Genomic DNA, 23,251 nt, shown 5'->3' with positions numbered 1-23,251 from the left:
TCACTGAAAGTAACTAGCATTACATTCAAGATAGCAAAGAGACCCATCGTTCTGACAAATGACAAAGTACATCTTCTCCCAAAGCATCCACTTTTCTTGTGGAAAGATTAGACAAGTCCAGTGGAGTTTCATAGACTTAATCTGGCAAACCCAGTGATTTGGGATCTGAAGTGCTTTGGGATCTGAAGTGCTTTGATCTATATACAGTCAAGTTAAGGAAGTGGGGTTTCAAAGCCATGGTTTTGGAGTAGCGGAACTGAAAAGCCGGTGAAGGGAGTTGGATGGTAGAAGTGTCTTGCATGTGAAGACCTTAGGAAAGAAGATAGCAGGATTTTGAAACAAACAAGCAAAAATGGTGTTAGAGGGAATGGTGTTGTTATCTATGTGGAAATTTGCTGCAAGCTCAGGTCTCGTTAGGTAGCTGGTGGTTCCAGGATCTAGTGATGCTACCATAAAATGAAGGCTGTTTAACCAAAGACAAGCACTGTCAGGGCCATGCTCTGTGTATTTCTAATGTTTGTTGAATTCATTGAAGGACTGTGCACAGGTCTGAACGTATAAATTGCAGCTTACACCTTTTAATTATACCATTTGTGCACGTCTGTGTGTTTTTAGAGTGGCCTTAAAAGTCATGAGCACTGGAAGAGGATGAAGAAGTTTGATAGGCCTGCATGTGCATTAAAGCTCTTCAGCATGCCTTCCAGTTTCATTTTGATTCCATTTTATCAAAACTAGTATTTCAGTAATATGCTAAGGTCCTGATTCAGATGTAAGTGTGGAAGTTTCATTGAATTCAGTAGGCTGGAGAGATATACAGTAGTGAGATTAAAGTTTTAAGCTTACTTTCTTCTCATGCTGAGCTAAGACCGTGTGTGGTGGTTTGGAGGATAATGATGTTTAACTGTAGTCTTCTTGGTGCATGGACCACATTCAGTTGTTTTTGTACAACTGAACGCAGTATTGCTGATTAATAAAACAATAAATACCGAAAATGAACTATTTTGTGTTTTATTAACAATTTGCATTTCATATTGTATTTCACTTTAAATAAATATAAAATCATACCCTCAAATAGTAAGATGTAATTGCTGATCATGTATCTCTTTGTTCCAGACACTTTTATAAAAGTGTATGTATTATGTATGATGTGACCTTCAAATGTCATGAATGCGTTGTGCAATAAACTGTCAATATTTGTGGCTATAAGGTACTAGATGACTTTTACAATAATTGGAACAGCTTTATTAAAAGCTTGGATCACTCAGCTGGTTAAAGAGAAAGACACAGGCCAATGTTCATCTGGGAGTTTCCTTCTGCCAACTGTTAAATGAAAGATATTGTAAGGTGCCTAAGATGTCTTTTTTTTTTTTTTTTTTTTTTAAGATACAGTTAAAAAGGTCTAATGCAAAAAATGTTCTCTCTAAAAAATCATTTTTCCCCCAATATGCTTAGTTTTCAGTTCAAACTGAGCTCTGTAAGTTAATGGCAAGTAACCAACCCTGGTTTTTTATGTACTACATCTGATTTTCTGTGTCTTTTGGTCACATATTTCTTCAAACAAATCAGGCAGCTGAAATGATGTCCTCAGAAACTGTGCTTGAAATTTGATTATCTTAAAAGGTTTTAAAGTTTTAGAACAATTTGAAAAGTAGGACTGCTAAGAGCTCCAACACAAAAACTCTGTAGGGAATTTGATTAAAATGAAAAAAAAAGAAGATAAGAAACATTTTGTGATAAACACAAGCTTAATTTTGGTTAAGTGTCTATTGATGTCTCTTTGCATGCTGTATATACAGCCTCTTGCATGTTTCTCAGTACGTGTGCCGTGGTGAAAAGCATTAAGATGTAACCAACCTTTTCATATATGCAGTATTGTCGTGCAAAAGTGTTTTGCACCCAGGAGGTGTGAAAAACACCACTCTTCAAGTGTGTAATGTGCTCCAGGTATGGGCTTAAAGGGTGTGCGCTGCCCCCAGGTCTGCGACCTACCAGTTATTATGCTTAGAATATTATGGCTCCCTTTCTCTTGTGCTTGAAATAACGCCTAGATAGCTCCCCTGTAGTCCAAGGTATTGGCTATGGCTGCCGTTTGCCCACTTCTAAATCTTACCTCATATAAATGGGTATGGGTATTTTACTCCAGTTTAATTTAGATTCTATTTTAAATTTAAATCTGGTAATGCACTGATTGGTAGGAGAGGCAGGACAGTTTGTGCCTTCTGTGTGCCTGGGTGGTTCAGAGGGCTAAGTGGGAAGTCTGACGTCAGAAGTGGTATCTTTTTATTTACCAGTGGAACCTTTGGTATAATCTTTATTTCTAATAATACAAACAATGTGAATGCTGCTTTCTCACTAGTAGGCCTGCTTTCCAATTCTCTTCTAAAATAGCTCTCTGTTTAAACAAATTCTCTGCCAATCCGTATTAACAGTTTAAGATTCCCATATATGGTCATTATAAAACCTAAATCCTTGATGAAACAATAGAGACAGCAAGTTGTTCCTGACCGAAGACATTCGTAACTCTTTCCGGAGGCCTAAAATATAACTGTAATATTTAGTAATATTAGACTCTTTCATTGTAAGCCATGAACTTCATCAGCAAAAATATGTACTGACATCTGCTAATAGGATTCTAATTTCAAATTATGAGCGCTGGGCCAGATTCTGTTTTCATTTACATGGAAGCACACTAATTGAAGCTACTTCAGGTAGCTAGAAGAAAATGGTTAGTTATATCCCTAATTATATTCCTATTTTCCACTATTTTCAGTATTATTAAAGCTTTCTCAAAGGAATAGGCAAGGAAGGTAAAGCACGTTTAACTTTGCCTATCTTGTACTGCTTCCCAGGAAACTTGCATAAAGGCAGAGGCAGTGACAGGATTAACACACTAAATATCTTCTAATTCCCTTCTTAACATTAGATTCAGGATATAATTTTTCCTGCTATAAAATGGGCTAATCTGAGTTGTTTATAGATCATCAAAAAAATAACCATAGTCACTACCACTTCTTGTTGCACCATGTTTCATTAACTTTTACAGGCAGTTCTAAAGAACTACAAATATTTTGAGTATTTCAGGATTCAAACTGGGATTATGTAGTTTTCAGAGAGATCTTTAACAATGTCTGAAAAGTATGCTTGTGTGATTATCTGTTTTGTGAATTGATTACCTTTCCCGTGTGATTGCCTGTTTTGGCTAGTTTGGCAATCCTTGTGTTGACAAATTCCAGCTGACCTCATTGATAATTTAGTCTGCATGGGGACTGCAATTTAGCTGCTTTGAATGTGAAAGTACCTCTTTGTGAATTCCTGCACTTTCACATACGTGGAGAAATAAATACTCCAGTAAATTTTATGGGACATGTATGTAGATGCTCCTTTGAAGATCTGGCTGCCGACATGACTGAAGTCAGTGCTGCTACCTAACCAGCTGAAACAGGTTTCTTTTTACAAAAGCAATTAATGCTTTTCTAGATGTGTGTATAGTCATCCCAGACAGGTAGACCAGTCATACAGAGCACATACGGAAATTTCAAATAATTATTTTTCTTTTCCTCTTCATGTGACTGGCTAGATAGCTTCTGCTTTGGGTACACACATTCAATATCCACCTAAGTTTGTGTTCTTCTTTGTAGAAATATCCCCCGAATTGGGCATCGTGCCTCTGTAACGTCTATCTGTGCGCTGAGGGCACTGCCAGCCATGGCAATGGCTCACTTCTGCGTAGATAATTTCTGACACCTAGTAAGGTATCTGCTGTAAAAAAGGATTCACTGGTGTGATTCTGGCTTTCTTTTAACCTGCCACTGTAAAAGTGCTCCTGGCTCAAAACTGTTTATTGAGATTATCTGGCTCTGTGGAAATTTCTTTTCCAGGTGCTGAGGGGACGTGAGAGCAGTCTGCAGCACGGCATGGGTCATCTCCATGCTAGGAGGGGAGTGGTGGCTTTTTATCTCTCCTCTCCTGAGAAGCGGCCGTCTATCTGAATGAAGTAGGGCTAGTCCTTCAAATACTGATCCTATGGATTGCTTAATTTTAATTTCAGTCTGTGTGGCAAATAGATTTGCTCACATTAGCTCTTTGGTTATGCAGCTAATTGCCATCTTCTGATATGGATCTTAAAGTGAACTTTCTTTCCTTGCATTTGTCCCATGAGGACATGTGCACAGTCACTTACCAAGAGTAGCTGAGGCACGGTACACAAGAGGTGTGTCTGTCATACCACCCCAGAAGCTGCTTCATGGCTGAGTTCCTCTGTGTCCAGCGCCGCGGAGCAGTGTCTGCCCGCCCAGCAGGTACAGCATACGTAGCTGCTGGAGGTCTCACAGCTGTTGCCTTCTACTTACACTGACACAAAGACCGGTTTCATGTGTAGAACTGAATGTTGTGTTATGCACTTCTGTCCATGACGTTTGCTGTGAACAGATGCTTTCAAAGTGAAAGGAAAGCTCAGCGAAAGTAAGTTCAGAGACAAGGCTCAGACGACTTACATCTGGCATGTACATCTATACAATATTTTATGCTCTGCTCTATTATTTCCTGCACTCAAATCAGGAAAGGTAGGGATGGGCAGGAAGACATTCAGGACATAGACCTACCTATAATGGAAGTAGATAGTGAAAAAAGCAGTCTAATCTCACATGCATCGAGTGCACATCATGTAGACCACATAACTCAGTGAACCGCAATGGCTCTAAGATAAGTAACTGTTCTCTTTCCTTCCTGATCTTTTATCCTTGGAACCGAGCAGCCCCAAAACCATAGCTCAAATCCCAAGTAAATCATACATTAAATGAATTTGCTGGGGCTAATCCTAGTTCTGCAGGTCTGTAAAATTTTACTACAGTTTTGCACAATTTAACAGTACTGAGAGTATCTACTTAGAAGGGGGGGTCAGTAACAGGAGGAAGGGGACATCAGAGGTGTGAAATACACGGTTATTGGTAGAGCTGAAGATTTTTCATTCCCCACATACACTGTTGTTGGCATAGTCCGTTTTCACCAGTTTGCTGTTTAGCTTTTTCCTTGCTGGTCTCTTCTCCTTGCTCTGTGTTACTTTTCTCGCGTTGCCTTTCCATAGATTGCTTTGAAAGACTCCGTATAAAAAACCCCTTGGTAGCAGAGTCAGCGAGACTTACATGCGTTTTAAAGTTAAGCACATTTTTAAACTTAAGTGCCTTGACAAATAGGTACAATTTGCCAAAATGGGGCCCTAGTAAGAAGTTGGGGTAGTGTTTGGTGGGGAGAGTCGGCAGCCTTGAACATATCTTTTCATTGTTGGAAATAAAAGAACTTGGATGTAAAGCTGCTCATTCAGGTAGCGATGGCCTCCAGCGCTTCGGTGGGCTTTGTAGGCAGAGGAATTCAAAAGAAAACCCCTTAGCCCAGCTTTAAAGTCTTAGGAATGCTTTCACTGTGGGAAGAAAAATTCTTCAAGGTAAGGCCTCTGTTGGAGCAAAGCCTTTGGAGCTATCTACTGTATGTCTACTTAAATCTAAAAGAAAACTCTTCAGACCACCCACATCTTTCTTTGCTTCATTGTTGTTTTCGGTTTGCTTTTTCAGAGGGATTAGTGCTAGAGTAAACTCCATCGTCTCGCTGCCTTGCAAAAAATTCAATTTTGTGTAAAGTGAAAATTAGACTCTTAAATCTGCAAAGCGAGCTGTTTATCTTACAAATTTATTCTTTTTTTATTGGGCCACACATATTCTAGATAGAAAGATAAAAGGCAAATGGATAACAGGCCATCATTTAGAGTGACATATAGCAAAACATAACTAGTAGACTTATTCGGTAAATTCCTCCTGAGTGGCTTATTAGCTTTATCTATATATTTATCTATAATGCTCATATAGTATTTATTGAAAAGCAAAATAAAATCCTGCAGTTTATCATCATGCATTCTGTGTTTTGCACTTCAGAAAAAATCTTTTTGCACTTAGGAATTAATTTCTTCCTAAAGCAGCTTAAGACATGATTATATACAACTTTTAAGGAGAAAAAAAAGGGGAACTCTTTAGGGAGATTGGGATTATAGACTAGCACCTATATATGTTTTCCTGGACTTCTAAAGACAAAATAAATTCCTACAGTATGTTACTTTACATACTTGTGAATAATTCACAATGACAGTTACTAGCTTTCTAACTTAAATATTGTACTTTAACTCTGCAGTCTAAGTACAATCAGAAAATGTTAAACAAGAAGGTGATGTGAAAACTGTCAGATTTAGCCTTTTGAAAACTAGCAGTAGCTTGATTACATACATGATTAAGATAAGTATCTTTAAATTTTTATTTTTTTTTTACTCAGTCTCTCATCCCTTTCTTTCAGATTTAAGCAGAACAGTTTAGAGGGACCATTTTATAATAAATAATGAAATGCCTGTTAGAGTTGCCTTTTCCAGAAGTGTGGTATTTGGGTCTCTGCTACTGTGTGGATAGTTTTCATTAGCCAAATGTTTAAGTCTTTCTTATGTCCCATCACTTCCATTTAAAAGGCAATACTGTGTAGACTGCACTATGTTTCCTGACAGCTTTTAGTTACATACCAAATGGGTAAAGACAGAACATTTTTAGTCAGTAGTTTATGGTTGAAATAATCAAGACTCTGCATGCAGATTTTAACTCTGTGCTCCCCACCTCAGAATAACCCAGATAGCTCAGCTCTTGTGTGGGGGTGTGATGATGTGTCCGTGTGTATTTCACCTCTGTGGTGTGCCAGCAGTGTAAATCTGCTTCAGAATTTCAACATTCGCCATGATACTTTTTGGTGAAATCATGAATCGATACATATATGTGATATTACATGACCTTGTAAGTACAGGATGACAGATGAGTCTTGTGTGGTTTGAATAATGACATTTTAAAAACGCCCTATATTTTTGCAATTTTTATGTCAGTCTTTTGTAAGTTATTTTGTTCATAGCCTGCTTGGGTAATAGCAGCTTATTCAAGATGGCTGAGAATGACTGCTTCTTTATATTAGGAGAGAGAAAAGGTGTCCTGGAGTTTTACCCATTGTACTACGATGCAAAGAATTGATGTAGCTGTGAACGCTGAAGGAGAAAACTCAGGAGCTGCAGATGAGAGGGAGAAGGAATTCCCCCTCATCTGACCAATTTTTTTTCGTTGCCTTTCCCATGATATTAGGTCACTCACTAGGTCGTGTGTTGTAACTCAGCTGCTGAAATGTTGCAGAAGGAAGTTGATGAGCTTTGTGTGCAGCCATCGGCACTGCTGTTGGACCCCCCTGTCACTGCAATTCTGTTGTTTTAATATACTGATGCAAACTTTTTCCCTCTAAAAGCATACAGATTCTCACACTACTTATAAATTAAACAGTTTCAACAAAACAACAATCTAAAACTTTTTGAGGAAAAATTAATAGGAACTAAGCAAAAGAAGAAATCAAACCAGCTGCTGACACAGCTGTTTCTTTTCTTGTATAATTCAGTTCAATATAAAGGTACCATATGCTGCTTAAAATGATGATAGGAAAGATGAAATAATTTAAGACAATAACAAGAAAATACATGAATTGTCAGCATTCTGTCAGATTTAAAGAATGAAATAGACAGGTGTAGTATTGACATGTTTAACTTTGTGTTGTGTTAGCAGTTTTAGTGAGAACAACTTCTGACATGTGCTGAAGTGATGTGAGAACATTTCTTTGTTGCAGACATTGGAGAAGATGCTGGGAGATCTGTAGGAGTCCAGCAGCCAGCTTTACTGAGAGACAGGAGCCTTGGTTCTGCCATGAAAGACTGCCCATATTGTGGAAAAACTTTCAGAACATCACATCACTTAAAGGTCCACTTGAGAATACATACAGGTGAGAGGAACAAGTGAGTGGAGCACTGTCGACACATGCCGTGTGTGTGGGGTTAACATAATATGTGGCTAGGAGCCTTAATTCCCAGTGTAGATTTGGACTCATTAGTTGGAGGAAGTCTTTTGAGAAAGATATATGACAGTCTTAAATAAAAGCACAAGGAATGTGTTGTTGGATAAAGACCACTTTAATAGAATCATCTTTTCCCAGTTGAGGTTATTTCTGTCTCCTTCCCTGCTTCATCACTGTTTCCTTCAATTACCCTTGTCCTTCAATAGGCATAAGCCTATTGGTTTCAGACTTAGTTATACTAACTGCTTCAAAGGCTTTCCTTAGCATCTGCTTAGGGATTCTGTATGTTTTTCTCAGAGTTACTATTTTTGTTTCATTTAGCATGCTCATTTTTAACCTCTCGCTGTTCATACGGGTACATCAGCTTCATGGATCTGCTTTTCCTGCCCCCCCCCCACTAGAACTCACCCGACTTAGTACTTGTAAGCAGTAAAATGTACCATGTTTTGCACCATAGTAAAATTTCCCATGTTTTATTTTAGTAACAATCACAGCATTTCTACCCTGCAGAGACTTACTGCTGGGCTGGATTCTCACTTTATTTTGGCATGTCACTCACCGGGTGGACGGCTCTCAATACTAGTATACTATAACCACTCCAATTAAATTGTAATACCTTGTTTGCTTAAAAGTACATATCTGCATGGTAAGGTTCATGTACAGACACAGCAGATGTTTAAGAAGACTTTGTCCATAATTAAAATCTGACATACAGTGTTGATATCCTCAGGCCCTATTGACATCATGGGAAATTCAGAATGTGGCAGAATCGCATACAGTTTTCTTCCAAGTCTTAGGTATCATACTAGGCTTTGGGAGAGTATGCAACACTAGAGATTTAGGGTACTTCTCTTTGGAAACAGACACAGAGGGCACCGCAATTGTGGAGTCATTTTCTTTTTAGACCATTTTTCATTAATTTCAGAATTTTACTACTACTTTTCAAATCAATAAGTAAAATAAATTGCATGAAGAAGTACTTTCCAGTGGTACCTCCCACTTGAAAAACTTCACTTTTAATTTGTATTTTACTGAAGTACCAGATAATCAGAATTTCTGCCCCCCCCCCTTCCCCAAATCAGCAGTAATGTTTTTCCTGTGTACTTGCACAGATTTAATACTGAATGTTGGGCCTGCAAATGTGAGGCCTGATTTTGAAAAATTGAAAATGAAGGCTAAAAATTATTTAAAGAAAAAAAAATTCATTGTTGAGATGGGAAAGTTTGTTCATTGTATTTTTATTCTTCTTTCTTTCGATTGTGGAGTAGGAGTATACCACAGTGGTTTGATCTGAATTTTAAAATTTGGCACCCTAATGTAATTTTCTCTGATTGGATTGCAGGCCATTTAGGACAGGAATAGTCTTTTTGTTGTGTTGGACTTTGGGAGGGAAAAATAAAAAAAGAAGAAACATGGTGGAAGCCCTATTTGTGTGCTCTCTCATGTAGTAAAAGTAAAAAATAGCAGTTATATTATTGGAAAATAGTCTTGTAACTATGAGGTTTAAACAGTTTGACATTTTTACTATTGGAGGTGCAAAGAAAAATTCTTTAAAATAACCTGAGGGTACCCATCTCCCTTTTGCTCTATTACGTTGTGGTCATTTTGTTCTTGTTTTAAAGGTGGCAGTGATTACAGATTTGGTATTTGTGGCTTAGAACTAATGGATAGTAAATTAATTGCAATGGAAATATTCCATAAAACTTGCATATTAGAATTGACTAAACAAAATTAAAACAAGAAAAAAAAGATATGTATAAAATAACAAAAAAAACCCCAACATCATACAGAATGTAAAAAAAATTTGCAATATATTAAAAAATCATTATAATTTTAAAATAGATAAAAGATCAATTTCCATTAGGTTAATAGGTTAAGAACAAAACATTTGTAAATAATGACAAGAGTATGTTTAAATGGAACAATGATTTACATATTGGAAATAATCCTAATAAATATTATAAAAATGTAAATTGGCAAATTACTAGAGTTATTAAATAAAAATTAAGTTGCTTTGCAGTAAATGGAAATGATGTAATAGATACCAGTTTTTAAACAAATATTGGTTAGCTCATACTTACCAAGGACAGTTTCCTGCCTTTTATGTCACACTCTGTCTTTATTATATGCCTGGATCATATAACTGACTGATAAAAAACACTTTACTGTGTTTCTCCACTACATTAACTCAATTACGGTTCTTGTTCTCACAGCACCTGTTTGTTAGAGATGAGCTCAAGCAGTTCAGCAGAAGTCAGGTTCCTTCGAACATCTGTGTGTTTGGAGGCACACGAGTAGGTTGGTTGGGTACGCATGCCAAGACAAGACCCAAAGCATGATCCAGCCAGGAGGTGCTTCTGTGGCAATTGGCCCAAAAAAGCTAGAAAAGCCGTTTAATCCTCCACAAGAGGAGGAAGCTGTGCTCTGTGTTAGAAGAATTAGCTAGTGGCTTGGGTTGCTTCTTATTTCTGTTGGATATTTCATGGATGCAACCTTCTCCACACTGAGTCTCAGTTTCTGTGTGTTTTCCTATCACATAATAAGCTTCTGAAGGGGAAAAAAAATACATCAAGGTTTTATTTAGCACGCTCAGTTGTGTCCCAACACCCAATTGTAGAGGATTTTTCTTCTTATCTAATTCAACGATATTCAGCCAGGAAGAGCTTTAAGGGGACGATAGTAAGATATGATTTCTGATTGTTCCCGTATGATAAGAAGAAAAGGGCATAATTATGTGAAATCAGTTTCTCCTCTTGCTCTAAAAACAGATGAAGGACGAGACAGACCCTGAGAGAAAAGAGGGAGGGCTCTCAGGGCAAAATGCTTCAGAGCCTTGAGGCTTAGAGAGGACAGACAGAGCTCTTGTAGCTCTCCTAGGTGACTTCGTTATGTGGACCAACGAACAGAGATGGGCTGTATGGTCCTGCTTCTTCAGAACCACCTACTTCAACTCGCACAGAACTACAGAACTCACACTGACTTGCTGTGTGGAGAGATGCAGAAACAAGGACAAAGCGTGTATATGCACCAGTAAAGTGGGGTGGACATGTGGGTGCTTTGGCCACTTTGCGATTCAGCTTCCTGGTTATAAATTAATACATAATACAGCTGAGAAAGTTATAACACAGAAGGCTTAAAGATGCTCAGACATTGTGAAAAATAAAACCATCCAAGTGTCCGTGACTCACAATGTGCCATATGCACATGCTTCCAGGGTGTCCATTTTTCCCCTCTGGGGGCAGCAATTTAAGGTTCCTTCCTTCGGGGAGCTGAGCATCTTCTTTATGGTCCTGAGCCCTCTGAATTCTCACTGAAATCAAATAAATGGGTGTGGTTTTTACTATACATGCCTAGATCTTTGGACTGCACAGGGACAGTTAGTTGTAAAAAATTAAAATTTCTTGTGTTCTACCTTTGACAAGTGACCCATTTTGTAAGGGCCAGTTTCAGATTAGCTCTATCACCTCTTTGCACGTTGTACTAGCACGTAGAAGCTACTGCAGATGTAGACCAGTTTGTGTTTGTGTGGTCATGAAGTGCTCAGGTATATTCCCAGTATGATTGGCACAGTTAAATCCCTTGAGTAATGAGCGAAGATTAATGTGCATGAGCAAAGTAGAGCCCTGAAGAAGGTTTGGGTTGTGCTAAACAAGAAACCTGAGAAAGAGAAGGATAGGAATAAAAAACTTGGCAGGGCTGTGTCTGTTGACCGAGAGCGTTACGATATGTATGACACAGACCTTACATGCATTAGATGTATTATATACATTTACAGTGTCCCTGCATCTTCCCTTGGAAATGCGACTACCCAATCTTAAAACTTGCTTAGGCAAACTGATGAAATACAGTAAAAATGGTGCTGTTTTAAATGAATCCAATTCACATTTTCTTCCTAAAAAAAGACTGCCTGTTGCCATTCTCTGAAGGCGCTTGTAGTGGGATGAGCAATATGAATAATTAAGGAAAATGGGTATGTGTGCTCCAAGAGGAGACAATTTTGGTATTGAACATCCTTTATTCTTACATTTCGAAGATGAACTAAAAGGACTTTCCATTTCTCTAGATTTGTCCAGATTTCCCATCCTTAACATTGTACAGCATGCCTTTTCTCTTGTCTTAATGACATCCCAAACTTTTGTTGAAAATAATTGATTGAATTTAAATTTCCTTAAAAGTTTAAGAGGTAATGTTACAGTATAAATTTCCTACCAAACACTAAGTAGGGAAATATCCATTAGTGAAATTAACTACAGTTTCTAGGTAGCTAACAATGTGCAGTATACAGTAGGGCATGGCTAATGAACACTGCAGTGGGTGATATTTCATTATACAAATTAATGCTCACATTTTAATGGGAAAGTCACATAATGAATCTCAGCTTCAGTGACAGCAATTAGAGACACAGATTGTCCCCTTCTGGACAAGGCACTGTTTAGCAATAAGCAGCTGTGTAAAAAGTCTTCAGGTTTACAACATATATATATGCTTTGGGGGAATTAGTGTACAGTTTATATTAATGTACTGAATCTTCCCTGCAAAGTAACAACCATATTTCTCTCTCTGCGTTTTAACTAAGTAAAGACATGTAAAAAGACTAAATAAATATTGCAGCTGAGATATAAATAAAGGAAAATATTCAATTATAAAACTTTATAAAAATTAAAATATTTTATTGTAATGCCTAGTACACAATTGAAAAATCTTTAATAAACTGAGTCGAAGGCATCAAAAGTCTGTCTTTCTACAGGGCAGGGGTAGTTTCATCTTATATAGTAGAGAAAAATTACTGGTAAAGGGAAGTAGTAAAGAGAAGAAGTTAACTAGTATTTCTGACAAACAGATTAATTGTGTGGTGAAACATGTGCAGGATCCAAAAATAATCCTACAGAACCTTTGATACTCCATTTGGTTTAAAAAGTGTGAAGTGAATGATTAGAATGATAAAAGAAATTACCGTGTAAGAATAGGCATAATAATGAACTAATTAAACCATACAGCAATTCATTTCTAAAATATCTACTGCACAATGGATAAAATAGGTTATCAATAACTGTTTCAATGGTAAAATAAAAAATGCTGGAAAATGTTTTCAATATTTTCATTAAGCAGTATTCTCTGGCATTATAAGATGTTTGATTTCATTTGCTTTGCATGAAAGAAAACTATAGCTTGTTTAGAAATGTATAGGATCAAATTGCAACTCATATTGTCCCTGAGTGACTTTCAAACCCCCAGTACTGGCTGCCAGAGCGTTAGATGTTGGGGTTCTTGTACTGATGTACAGCCCTGGCTGTACTGAGAAGCAGCACTGCAAGGAGCAGCAGGGCATATGCCACAAACACATTCCTTAAGAAATCTTATTTAGAAAGGAGGCGGGGGCATTCAGTGGGGAAGGGGAGTGTAAGGTGCAGTACAGATTTTTAAGTAGCTGCATCTTAAGTATGAAAAATGAATAAAGAAGCCCACAGCACTAAATATAAATAGATACTTAAGAACTACGTAGATTTGCTAAGGGATGCTAAAAGTAATAGTAAAAATACGTATGTGGCTATTAGGGTTATAGAGAACAGGGGAAAATTATGTAGATCTGGCAGGTTTAACGATTGGTAGCTTGCTAATACTGGACAAGAATGGATAAGAAATTATCAGTCACGGTATAGAGACTAAATACTCGTCTGTTCTCAGGAAGAAGCTTGCTGGGTTTTGTAAGTATTTTCCAACGATATAGTTCTGCCATTAAGTAATGAGGCTGTTATACTGTAGCCCACTACATTTTAAGATTTTTTAGAATGAATGAGGCTGGATAACATAGATAAAGTCTTAAAAACCCTGGCTGAAGAGCTCTCCAAATCATTAAAGTTCATATAAAAAACCCGATCTTGGAACACAGAGTAAGTTGCAGAGCACTCGTAGTAGTAAAAAAGCTCTGGCTAGTCTAGGATTTCCAAAAAGAAAGGATACAAAGACCTTGAAATTATAAATGGACTACCCTGACAAAAGTTTTGTGTAAAATTAAGGGAGGAATTTGTTAACAAATTAAGAATTGGTAGTATAGTTAATCCAATTTTATTTTATGAACATAAGTTTTATTAAGTTTCTGACTTTCTCTCAAGGCTTGTGAAAGTACCTTGTTCTATGCGACAGCCTCCCCCAACAAGAAAAACAATGTACAGAGATGAAGTAGCACAAAAACTGGCAGCTCCACAGCAGTGCTTCCAGCTCCACCTATGTGGTATTTCAGCATTATTTGAAGGAGTATATGAAAACACTGTTGATAAAATTTAGCAATGGCCAAAAATGGTAAGATGCTGAAAATCATGGGGACACTGATTAGTCAGTTAAGCAGACTCTTTTTGACAATATTTTTTTTATTTTTATTTTTTTAAAATTTAAAATTTATTTAAAATTTAAATTTAAATTTTAAATAAGCAAAATATAAAGGAACAAATACTGGACGCATTGATGAACTGGGGCTAGGATTATGGTAGAGAAGCAACAGAATATGAGCTCTTAGTTGATTGCTATAGCTGTGGATGTAAACATAGTGTTCGAGTGTATAAGATTGATATCAAGTTGAAATTTCATCAAAGCTTTAGTGGGTACCCATAATTTAAAAGGACATTGAAAAATTGGGAAGGGTATTCTACTCAAGAGTGAGAGAAGGTGAAGAGGTGACTCGTTTGCCATCTGCAAGTACCTTCCTTAGGGAATAGATATTTTTATTGAAAAAAACAAACCAGTTTCATCTAGCAGGGAAAATGTAGCAGTGCTCAGTAGTAGGAAGCAGACTGGACAAATTCAAGTGAGAAATGAGGCTCATATTCTGAGTAGAGAAAATACTTAAGTCAAACAGTTTACCTAGGGACATGGTGGGTTATTGCTGTCGTTGAAACAGAATATGTTTAAACAAACAAGTAAGTTTTGTTTCAAATTGTAGTTATGATTTGACACAGGAATTATTTCTGTGAGAGTCTTTGGCCTGTGCCATACAGCAGATCAGAATAGATGATCATAATTGTCCCTTCTGGCCTTAAAATTTGTAGATCCATTTATAAGCTAGCTGTGGTCTCCTCGCCCAGCCCATAGATACAATACCTATGACTAGTATGGTCAGATTGTGTTGGGAGCAGGATTGGTGATAGCTTGCATAGATTATACGTCTACATTGTTTAGACAACCTACAAACAGACCTGTTTCTGCTGGGCAACATGTCTGTTTCCAGTTATCTACCAAGCTTTTGTGTAGATTTTACAAGAAGCACTGGATTTTTATTATTTTACTCTGTCCTGATACAAAATCGTTCTTGTGAGATGTTTTGTGTCTTGTAAACCAGAGCAGCAGATAGATCAGAACAGTGATTATGTTGCCCACATAAGTTATTCTCTATAAGATTTTTTTTTTTCTTTTTCACTTATGCACACTGGAATATTCTCTCTTTCTACTCCGTTGTGAAAAGGTTTGCAGGGATGCAAACAGGACCAGAGAATCAGCAAGATCAGGATGGTCATTGCCTTTGCGAACAATGAAAAATGACTCTTGGGTATGAAATGCAGAAAATTATTTTGAAAAAGTCATGTTTCCTCACTCCTACATGGCAACGTTAATTTATGTGAACTGATATTAAGTGTTAAATAACTCATCCAGACACTGCTCTTGGCAATGTTATCAGGGTAGTCATTACACTAGGATGAATTCTCTGAAACCTTTCCTCAAAGTATGAGATACAAACAGGTTGTCTTCTAACAAGAATCATAGCCTGCTTCTCTTGTCCCCTGTAGTATTCTTTGGACATATACTATCGCAGTTGCTGGTAGAGTCCTGGAAATTAGGGATCCTTTGGGTTTTCCATTGAAACTGGCTTGGGTTTTGGTTAGTTGGGGCTTTTCCCCACAGTGGCTTATAACTGTTTTTTCATTTGTACAGGGACTTACACAGGGAGTAGCTGGTTGTTAATTTGAATGGATGAAATAGCATCTAAATATCTGCTGCATAATTACTGGATTTAGGAAATACCGACATACTAAATTTAAAAGATTCAAAGATTATTTACTCCATCCTGCTCCCTTCTCCCAGCGCCTGCCCTTGAAATAGCAGCAGTTAAGGTTGCTTTGAAGTAAACTAATCACTGCCAATATTTGGATCTAAAAGAGAAGAGAGAGGTTTGGAATAGTTCCCTTTGAACAATGTAATTTGGCCAGTCCTGTGCTGGATAGGTGGCACAGTGTGTTGCTACATGTTGAGTCCAATTTCAGACCCTCGGCTTTAGATCTCATTTCTAGCCATGCAAGAGGTGGGAGCACCACAGAGGCAGCGTACCAAGGCTAGGAGAGATTTGAACTTTTTATCACACTGTCTCAGTCAGTGTCTTCTTTCAGTCCAATGCTTATGGCGTTGATGGTGAGCTGTGTCCAGATCTCCTCTGCTGAAAGGAAGCTCGCTCAGTGGAGAGGCCTTCAAGCGGAAAATGTAATGACTTCAAGGCTTAGCAATTCAGAATAAGGGTATGTTGTTGTGCCCAGTGCTTTAGGCTGAAGGTACTTTAGAAGAACAAAATATTAGTAGTATTTCCGCTAGTTAGCATATTTAAACTTACTTATATCCATTTCTACATGTACTTACTGATTTGAACAGCTCCTGTGTGCTTGTAGCAACATCAGTGCAGCCTATATTGCAAACTTCTTCTGCAGAGGTAGCGATCCGGTGGCTGACAGAGCGCCTGTGATGCTGGGGCACACTTCTTAACGGTGTCACTTTATGTGCAATGCAAACACATACTGAACTATCATTAGAATAAAAGGAAGTGCTCAATATAATTGTGTTAAAGATTTCCGTAAAGGCATAGGGGATGCTGAGGAAGAGCGTTTCAATTAAGAAGAGTGAAAACTCAAAAGTGAGAGCATTTAACCTTATAAAGCCTGGCACTTGTTGTTCGCCAGTCTGATTACTTTTTAGGCAACGCTTGAAATATCTAAGTTTTATCAGAGGTCACTAGTGACTGTTGACAGTAGCTGTGGGAGAAACAACAGAATAACAGAAAACGGCTCAAAAATATCGAAGTATGTCTGTGCTGTACAAACAGTATTAATATTTGTACACGTTCTGACTGGCAGCACAGCTGTCGGAGTTCGTGCACTCCCAAACAGCCCTGCACAACTGCAAACAAATAGACAGCCAGCGTCTCCTGTCCCCTCGTCCCTACCCTGACACACTTGCGGTGGGGGGGGAGGTGTGCATTCCCAGGCTCCCACCTGGGGCCCGGGAAGCCCAGACAGGCACGATCCATCTCAGTTTAGTGGTTTGTGCACGTCGGTAGGAACAGTTTGCTTTTGCACAACTTCCACTGAAACGCAGCCCCTACTTCTCATCGGTGGAGCGCCAGAACTTAATTAGGCGATTGTGAAAGACTCAGAAGTCACACTGAAATGTTTAAATCTTATTTCTCCTGTTAAGCTGTGTGGACCCAGGCCTAATGCATGAACCCTGCCAATTACTACCTCTTCCTCTGCTGAACACCTCTGGTTTGAGGTGCTGCACTTTTCTCCTCCAAAAAGGTCGATTAATGTGGTTGATGTAAAGCTCTCGTGTCTCACCGTTTAGCTTTAGGATTACATTATGGATTTAGAATTTCCACTGCTTGCAATTTCCTTCAGCCCCATCTGAATTGCAGCACGTATCCAGCTCGTGTGCATGGTCAGTAAGCCAGCTCGTGCAGTGCTGTGTGGGCATTTGAGTGCTCTGGTGTTGCATCTCATTAGTAAATTCCTGACATCAGTAAGAGGAGCAGCTTCCCAAGTATTTGCCAGCCTTTCAACTGAGCCTGTAGCTTAAATAACGAAAGTTTGAAAGCTTTTCAATTTTGTTTTAAGCAGATTTCGAGGTTATTTGTAAATGGATAACTTTCCAGCTGGTTTGGTAAACTACATAATATTACATAGCATTTTTCCCCATGGAGGAAGTTTTCAAAATAAGTATTTCCATTATACGGTTTGGAGAAGGCTTGCCTTTGTCTTTCTGGTCACTTAGGAAAAAAACCTATGTAGAGAAAGCAGTTTCTGCTTCTTGTTGGGCTCCCTCATAGAAATAATTGCCAATATTGACAGCTCGCAGGTCTCTTGGATTCCTCTCGCTTTTAGCGAGGATTTCCGTACTTCTTCCTTTAAAGGAAGCTGCATTGCTAACAAGTGCTCTGCAAAATTTTAGATGTAGTTTGCTTAGAGGTACATTCTTTTGGGGTATGTCCTTACGATTGTATGTGAATATCTATTATACGTGTAATATCTTCTACCTTTCTTAAAGTATAGGAAGAAAAGTAAAAGTTTAGTATGGGATTCATATGTATATTTAATTCCTGAAAATCATCTTATATGTTTTAAAACTCTACTAAAGCTAATCCTAGAAAAGTGCTTATGGTAGGTAAATTACACGTATTACTACCTGAGCATTAGAAATGCCATTAGTACAAATTTAAAGGACTGCAAAACCCAGTAGATAATGCTAATTTCAAATACAGAAACTAAATATATTTTGTATTTTTATTACTGGATTTCTTTTTTATGTTATTGACTACTTTTTATTTTAACTATATGTTCTTACATGCTGCAATCATAATGTAGTGTAATGATATTAATATTTTATAGAATCTGTATTTATAGTTCTTTATTTAGAAACAATGCAGTAGGTCTGCAGATCTTTGAATCCTTCTGGAATGGTGCCCTCCAAATAATGATAAATTACTTGTGCAGTATGCCATTTGCTAATTATATCCATGATTTACTGCAGAGCAAGACTTAAATCATTCATTTCAGTCTTGCGTAACAGTGCCATAAAATTTTTAGGTTTAAAAATGGTTTCCATGTGTATAGTTTAAACAAATTTTAGAGCAATTGTATACACAAAATATTGCAACCATCCATTTGTTACATTCTTTGTCTCTCCTTTTTTTTTAAACTTGTACTTTTAATGATTACTGTGGTTGAAATTGTTATGCTTCATTTTCATAATCATAGCTTTTAATTCTACAACAGTTTTCTACATGTTAGATTAAGAAAAAGATGGCTAATTGTGTGTAGATACCATGTCATTCCTGAATGGCCCCACATTCTGGAGACCCATTTTAGAGATATTCAGTTTATGAATTAGTCTTCAATTAAAGGAAATTCTTTTATTTTTTTTAATGAATTATTAACTCTAAGATTTTCTTGTTTTCAAGCATCTAATGTTGATTTTTTTTTTTTAATTCACTCATGTGTACACCAAAGTACTATTAACTCTCTTTCTTTATATTTTTCTCTTTATCCATACCTATAGGTGAAAAGCCTTACAAGTGTCCGCATTGTGATTATGCCGGTACTCAGTCTGCATCCCTCAAATACCACTTGGAACGGCACCACCGGGAGCGACAGAATGGAGCAGGACCACTGTCTGGGCAGACTGCAAGTCAAGAACACAAAGATGAGACACCAAATAAAAGTTCTGTGTTTATTAGACCAGATATATTGAGAGGAGCCTTCAAGGGGCTTCCTGGCATCGATTTCCGAAGTGGCATGGTCTCGCAACAGTGGACGTCAGGAATGCTGTCTTCTGGAGATCAGCAAGGACAAGCAGCTGGCATGTCATCTGAAGTATCTTCAGAAAATATGAAGGGTTCAGACATATCTTCCAAAGGAACACACTTCTCTGAACTTGGCCGTGCTTACCAGAACATGGTTGGGAATGGTGTGAACTTTCAAGGGTCTTTGCAAGCTTTCATGGACAGCTTTGTCCTAAGTTCTTTGAAGAAAGAAAAAGAAATGAAGGATAAAGCTCTCTCAGATCCACTTTCAGCAAAAGCTCTGGGCTCAGATGGCGGTGAAGAAAAGATAACTAGCAAGTCCTCACAGCGAAAAACAGAAAAGTCACAATACGAACCTCTTGACCTGTCCGTAAGGCCAGATGCAGCCTCCCTCCCAGGTTCATCCGTTACTGTGCAAGACAATATTGCTTGGCACGGCTGCTTATTTTGTTCCTTTACAACTTCATCTATGGAACTGATGGCACTGCACCTCCAGGCCAATCACCTGGGCAAGGCTAAACGTAAAGACAACATCATAGGGAACAACAAAGACCAATCTAGAGAAGCTTCAGCCTCAGTTAATAAAGTGAGCTTGCTCCCTTCTTCGGTGCAGTCCAGCAAGGAGGCGGTGGTTTCAAACATGCTGAGCCAGCTGGACTCAGCTTCTGAGAAAATGACCCAAGGACAAAATAAAGAGACCCTGGGAGAGCAAAAGAGCGCTGCCTGGCCCAGCCACATGGAATCCACTTTTTGTAATTTTACAACAGACTTCTATAAGCAGTTTGGTGTTTATCCTGGTGTTATTGGCACGGGAACGCAAAATTCTTGCACCAGTAATGAATCTGAAATAAAAACACAATCTGAAGATGACCCAAATATTCTGCTCTCTGACTCTGTAAATAAAAGTGCTACTGATGACCTTTCTGACATAGCTTCATCTGAGGATATGGAATCTTCCAAGGAAGAAAACATTGAAGATGAGGACATTGACACAGAACCAGATATTATGAATAAGCAGTTGTCTGCCCTAAATAAAGAAAGCAGTGAAGGAGGCGACAATATACAAAGTACAGTCACCTCACAACCAGCACAAGGGCTCGTATCACCACTGCCACAAGCATCAGAAAAGCAGTGGCACAGTCAGAATCTTCTATCCTCCCATGAAACTGCACAAGGAGTGATGAAACCCGAACAAGTTCAGGGTCCACAGGTCCTGGAGAAGCAGATGAACATGTTGTCAGTCCTAAGAGCTTACAGCTCTGATGGCTTAGCAGCCTTTAATGGACTTGCAAGTAGCACAGCAACTAGTGGATGTATCAAGAGACCTGACTTGTGTGGTAAGTTTTAGACCTTCTTTTAGACCATTTCAGAAAACACTTGTGCAGAATCATGAAGCTGCTCTTTAAATATAGTCATGTTTGTTAGTAATACATTTTTTTAAATGTTAAACCCTGTGGGCCAAATTCTAGTCTTACATGTGGTCTACTCCATCGAAATCAGCAGTGCTGCATGCATATACTTATACAGGATTTTAGAAAGAACTTGCTTTTTAAACTAGAGTAGCAGCAATATAGACTATCTGTGCTAGTGGCATCTGAGGGGGATACTTACTGCTTTAGCATACTCAAAGGAGGAAAAAGTTTTAAAAAATTTACATGGTAACTTGCAAACTTTTCAGTATTTTGATATAAGAACCCAAGAAAAACACTGGATGCTTTGCCAAGCAAACTTTGCTTTCTCTCTTTTGGTTTTTTTTTTTTTTTCCTCCCTGCCCCATCCCCCCTTCCCTCCCCTCCCTTCCCCCTTCTTTGAATTGGGGTGTGTTCAATTTCCACAATATTAATGAAATCAAAGGCCAGGTGCATGGAATGTGTCTACCTGTGGTGAAGAGCCTTTTTTTTTTTTTTTTTTTCCTCTCTTTTCTTTTCCTCCCATATATTTTTTTTTTAATTTTATTTTTCTGGTTTGTTTCAATGGCACCCATGCAATAGTTGCCCTAGACCATTTTCCCTGTTCTAACTAGTGGTTGTACAAATTGTGATTTGCCTAATTAAGAATATGCCTCCAGGTAATTAAAAAAGCAACACACCAAACAAAACCACCTTTTACCCTTATTAGGCAATTTTACTGATTTACAAACCTGCAGTTTTACTTCCTCATATCACACACACCATATTTGACAAAACTGAAAATTAAGTCTACATGGAACGAATGAGAATGAGGATTTTTTTCAATTTATCTCCTATTTTGTCAGCATAGTTCTTGTTTGAAAGAGATTTTAGAGTGTAAATCCTTTCAAAAACAGTATCACTTTAAAAAGCGGAGTCAGCAAAGGACACAAAAACTTCAGTAATGCTTGTTTCGCTTAACCTTCAGACTAATCAGAAAACTCATTGTCAGAGCTGAACATGCATAATAAAACGTATTCAAGTTAAAAAAAAGAAAAGAAAATGTGATCCAACAGTTTTAAAGCCTGACAATTTCAAATGAAACCCTAAAACTGCACTTAAGAGTGGTTACCCTGGTTAACTTAAGGTTAGTGGGAGCTTTGTTTGACTTTACTAGGATAGTGTATATGCTTAAAGCCATAGCCCCTTCTTCAGGCCCCTCTCTGCCTGATAATATACTTACCAAGTGTATTGGTTGGTCTGGTAAAAAGTCTGATTTTTCCTCACAAAGTTTATCTCACTTGTATTCTTTAGAGCATTTTGGCTTCACAATATTGTCATTACTTAAACTGAATCATGAGCCCAAGCATTCAGATACTTGGAAATATTTCCAGATTCTACAAAATCAGCAGTTACATTACTGATATTTTGAAAATAGTTGATAGCTGGTTTAATTTGCAGCTGGTAAAATCCTGCTTGGATTTTTTTCCCTCTCTATTTGTGGAGTACAGTCAGTTACAAAAAAACCAACCAACCCAAACAAGCAGCAGAGAAATGACTCTCTAAACAAACAAGTAAAAAAATTGGAAAACTAAGATTAGTTGCTTTGTGCAAAATATCTTTATACTCCTTCTCTGTCATAAGATTTTTAAAACGACAAAAAAACCCACCCTCTAATATTACTGTTGAAATGAGGTCATCTTACTTCCATTAGTTTTTTGTTTCATCTTCCAATCAATTCAACAGACATTTTATGATGGTTTGAGTTTATATGATTTAAAAAACCATATCCCTTTCACAAGCTCTGCCCAGTGATAATGGATTTGACTTGAAGTATGAAGGAAAAAAGCAACCAACAGAAGCTTGTCTGTTCTACTTTTTAAGCCATTTTTAAACGGAAAATGCAGTGCGAGTCCTCCTTTCTCCCCCCTCCAAAAACAGCTTTTTAAAATTCTTTACTGACATTCTATTGAGTGTTTGCAGAATATACATGTTAAGGTTGAATATTTAAATATCTTATTTTATTTTTCTCAATATCTCACAGCAAAGGTGGATGAGTATGAGCAAGCCCCTTGTCAGTAGTTTTTTTTATTTGGTTGGCTTGGACACCACCCACTTGAAAGTAGTGGGTTTTGGAAGTTTTCATTTTCTCAGTGACATTTTATACTGTGAAATCACACTCCATCTGTGCATGCTAGTGTGGGGAATCTCACCTGATGTTTCTGCACTTGCAGATTAGCTGTCAGGAACACCCTGTCATTTATTAGCCTTCTTTCCCTCTTGCACAAAGCCCATGACCTCAGTTGTGGTTCCCTTTGTCTCTCCCACTGCCTGAGACATCAAACTTGAGACCCACCTCCAGCACCTGATTCCAGGGCATGATCCTTGTGTTCCTTTGTATTTT

At 37.9% G+C, this 23,251-nt stretch overlaps 1 protein-coding gene across 6 annotated transcripts in view; it reads left to right on the top strand.

Moving 5' to 3' along the window:
• The window catches only part of ZNF536 (zinc finger protein 536), a 351,982-nt gene that overhangs the window by 208,060 nt on the left and 120,671 nt on the right, over positions 1-23,251 (top strand). For all 6 annotated transcript variants that reach the window (XM_040615511.1, XM_040615508.1, XM_040615512.1 and 3 more), the window contains 2 exons: positions 7,684-7,836; positions 19,216-20,796. In XM_040615511.1, coding sequence (XP_040471445.1) covers positions 7,684-7,836; positions 19,216-20,796 — 1,734 coding nt within the window. The remainder of the gene's footprint in view (positions 1-7,683; positions 7,837-19,215; positions 20,797-23,251) is intronic.

This window comes from Falco naumanni, chromosome 15 (assembly GCF_017639655.2).
Source record: "Falco naumanni isolate bFalNau1 chromosome 15, bFalNau1.pat, whole genome shotgun sequence".
Classification (NCBI taxonomy): Eukaryota; Metazoa; Chordata; class Aves; order Falconiformes; family Falconidae; genus Falco; species Falco naumanni.
Note: the sequence above shows the minus strand (reverse complement) of the source record. Positions and strands in the feature narration are given on the sequence as shown.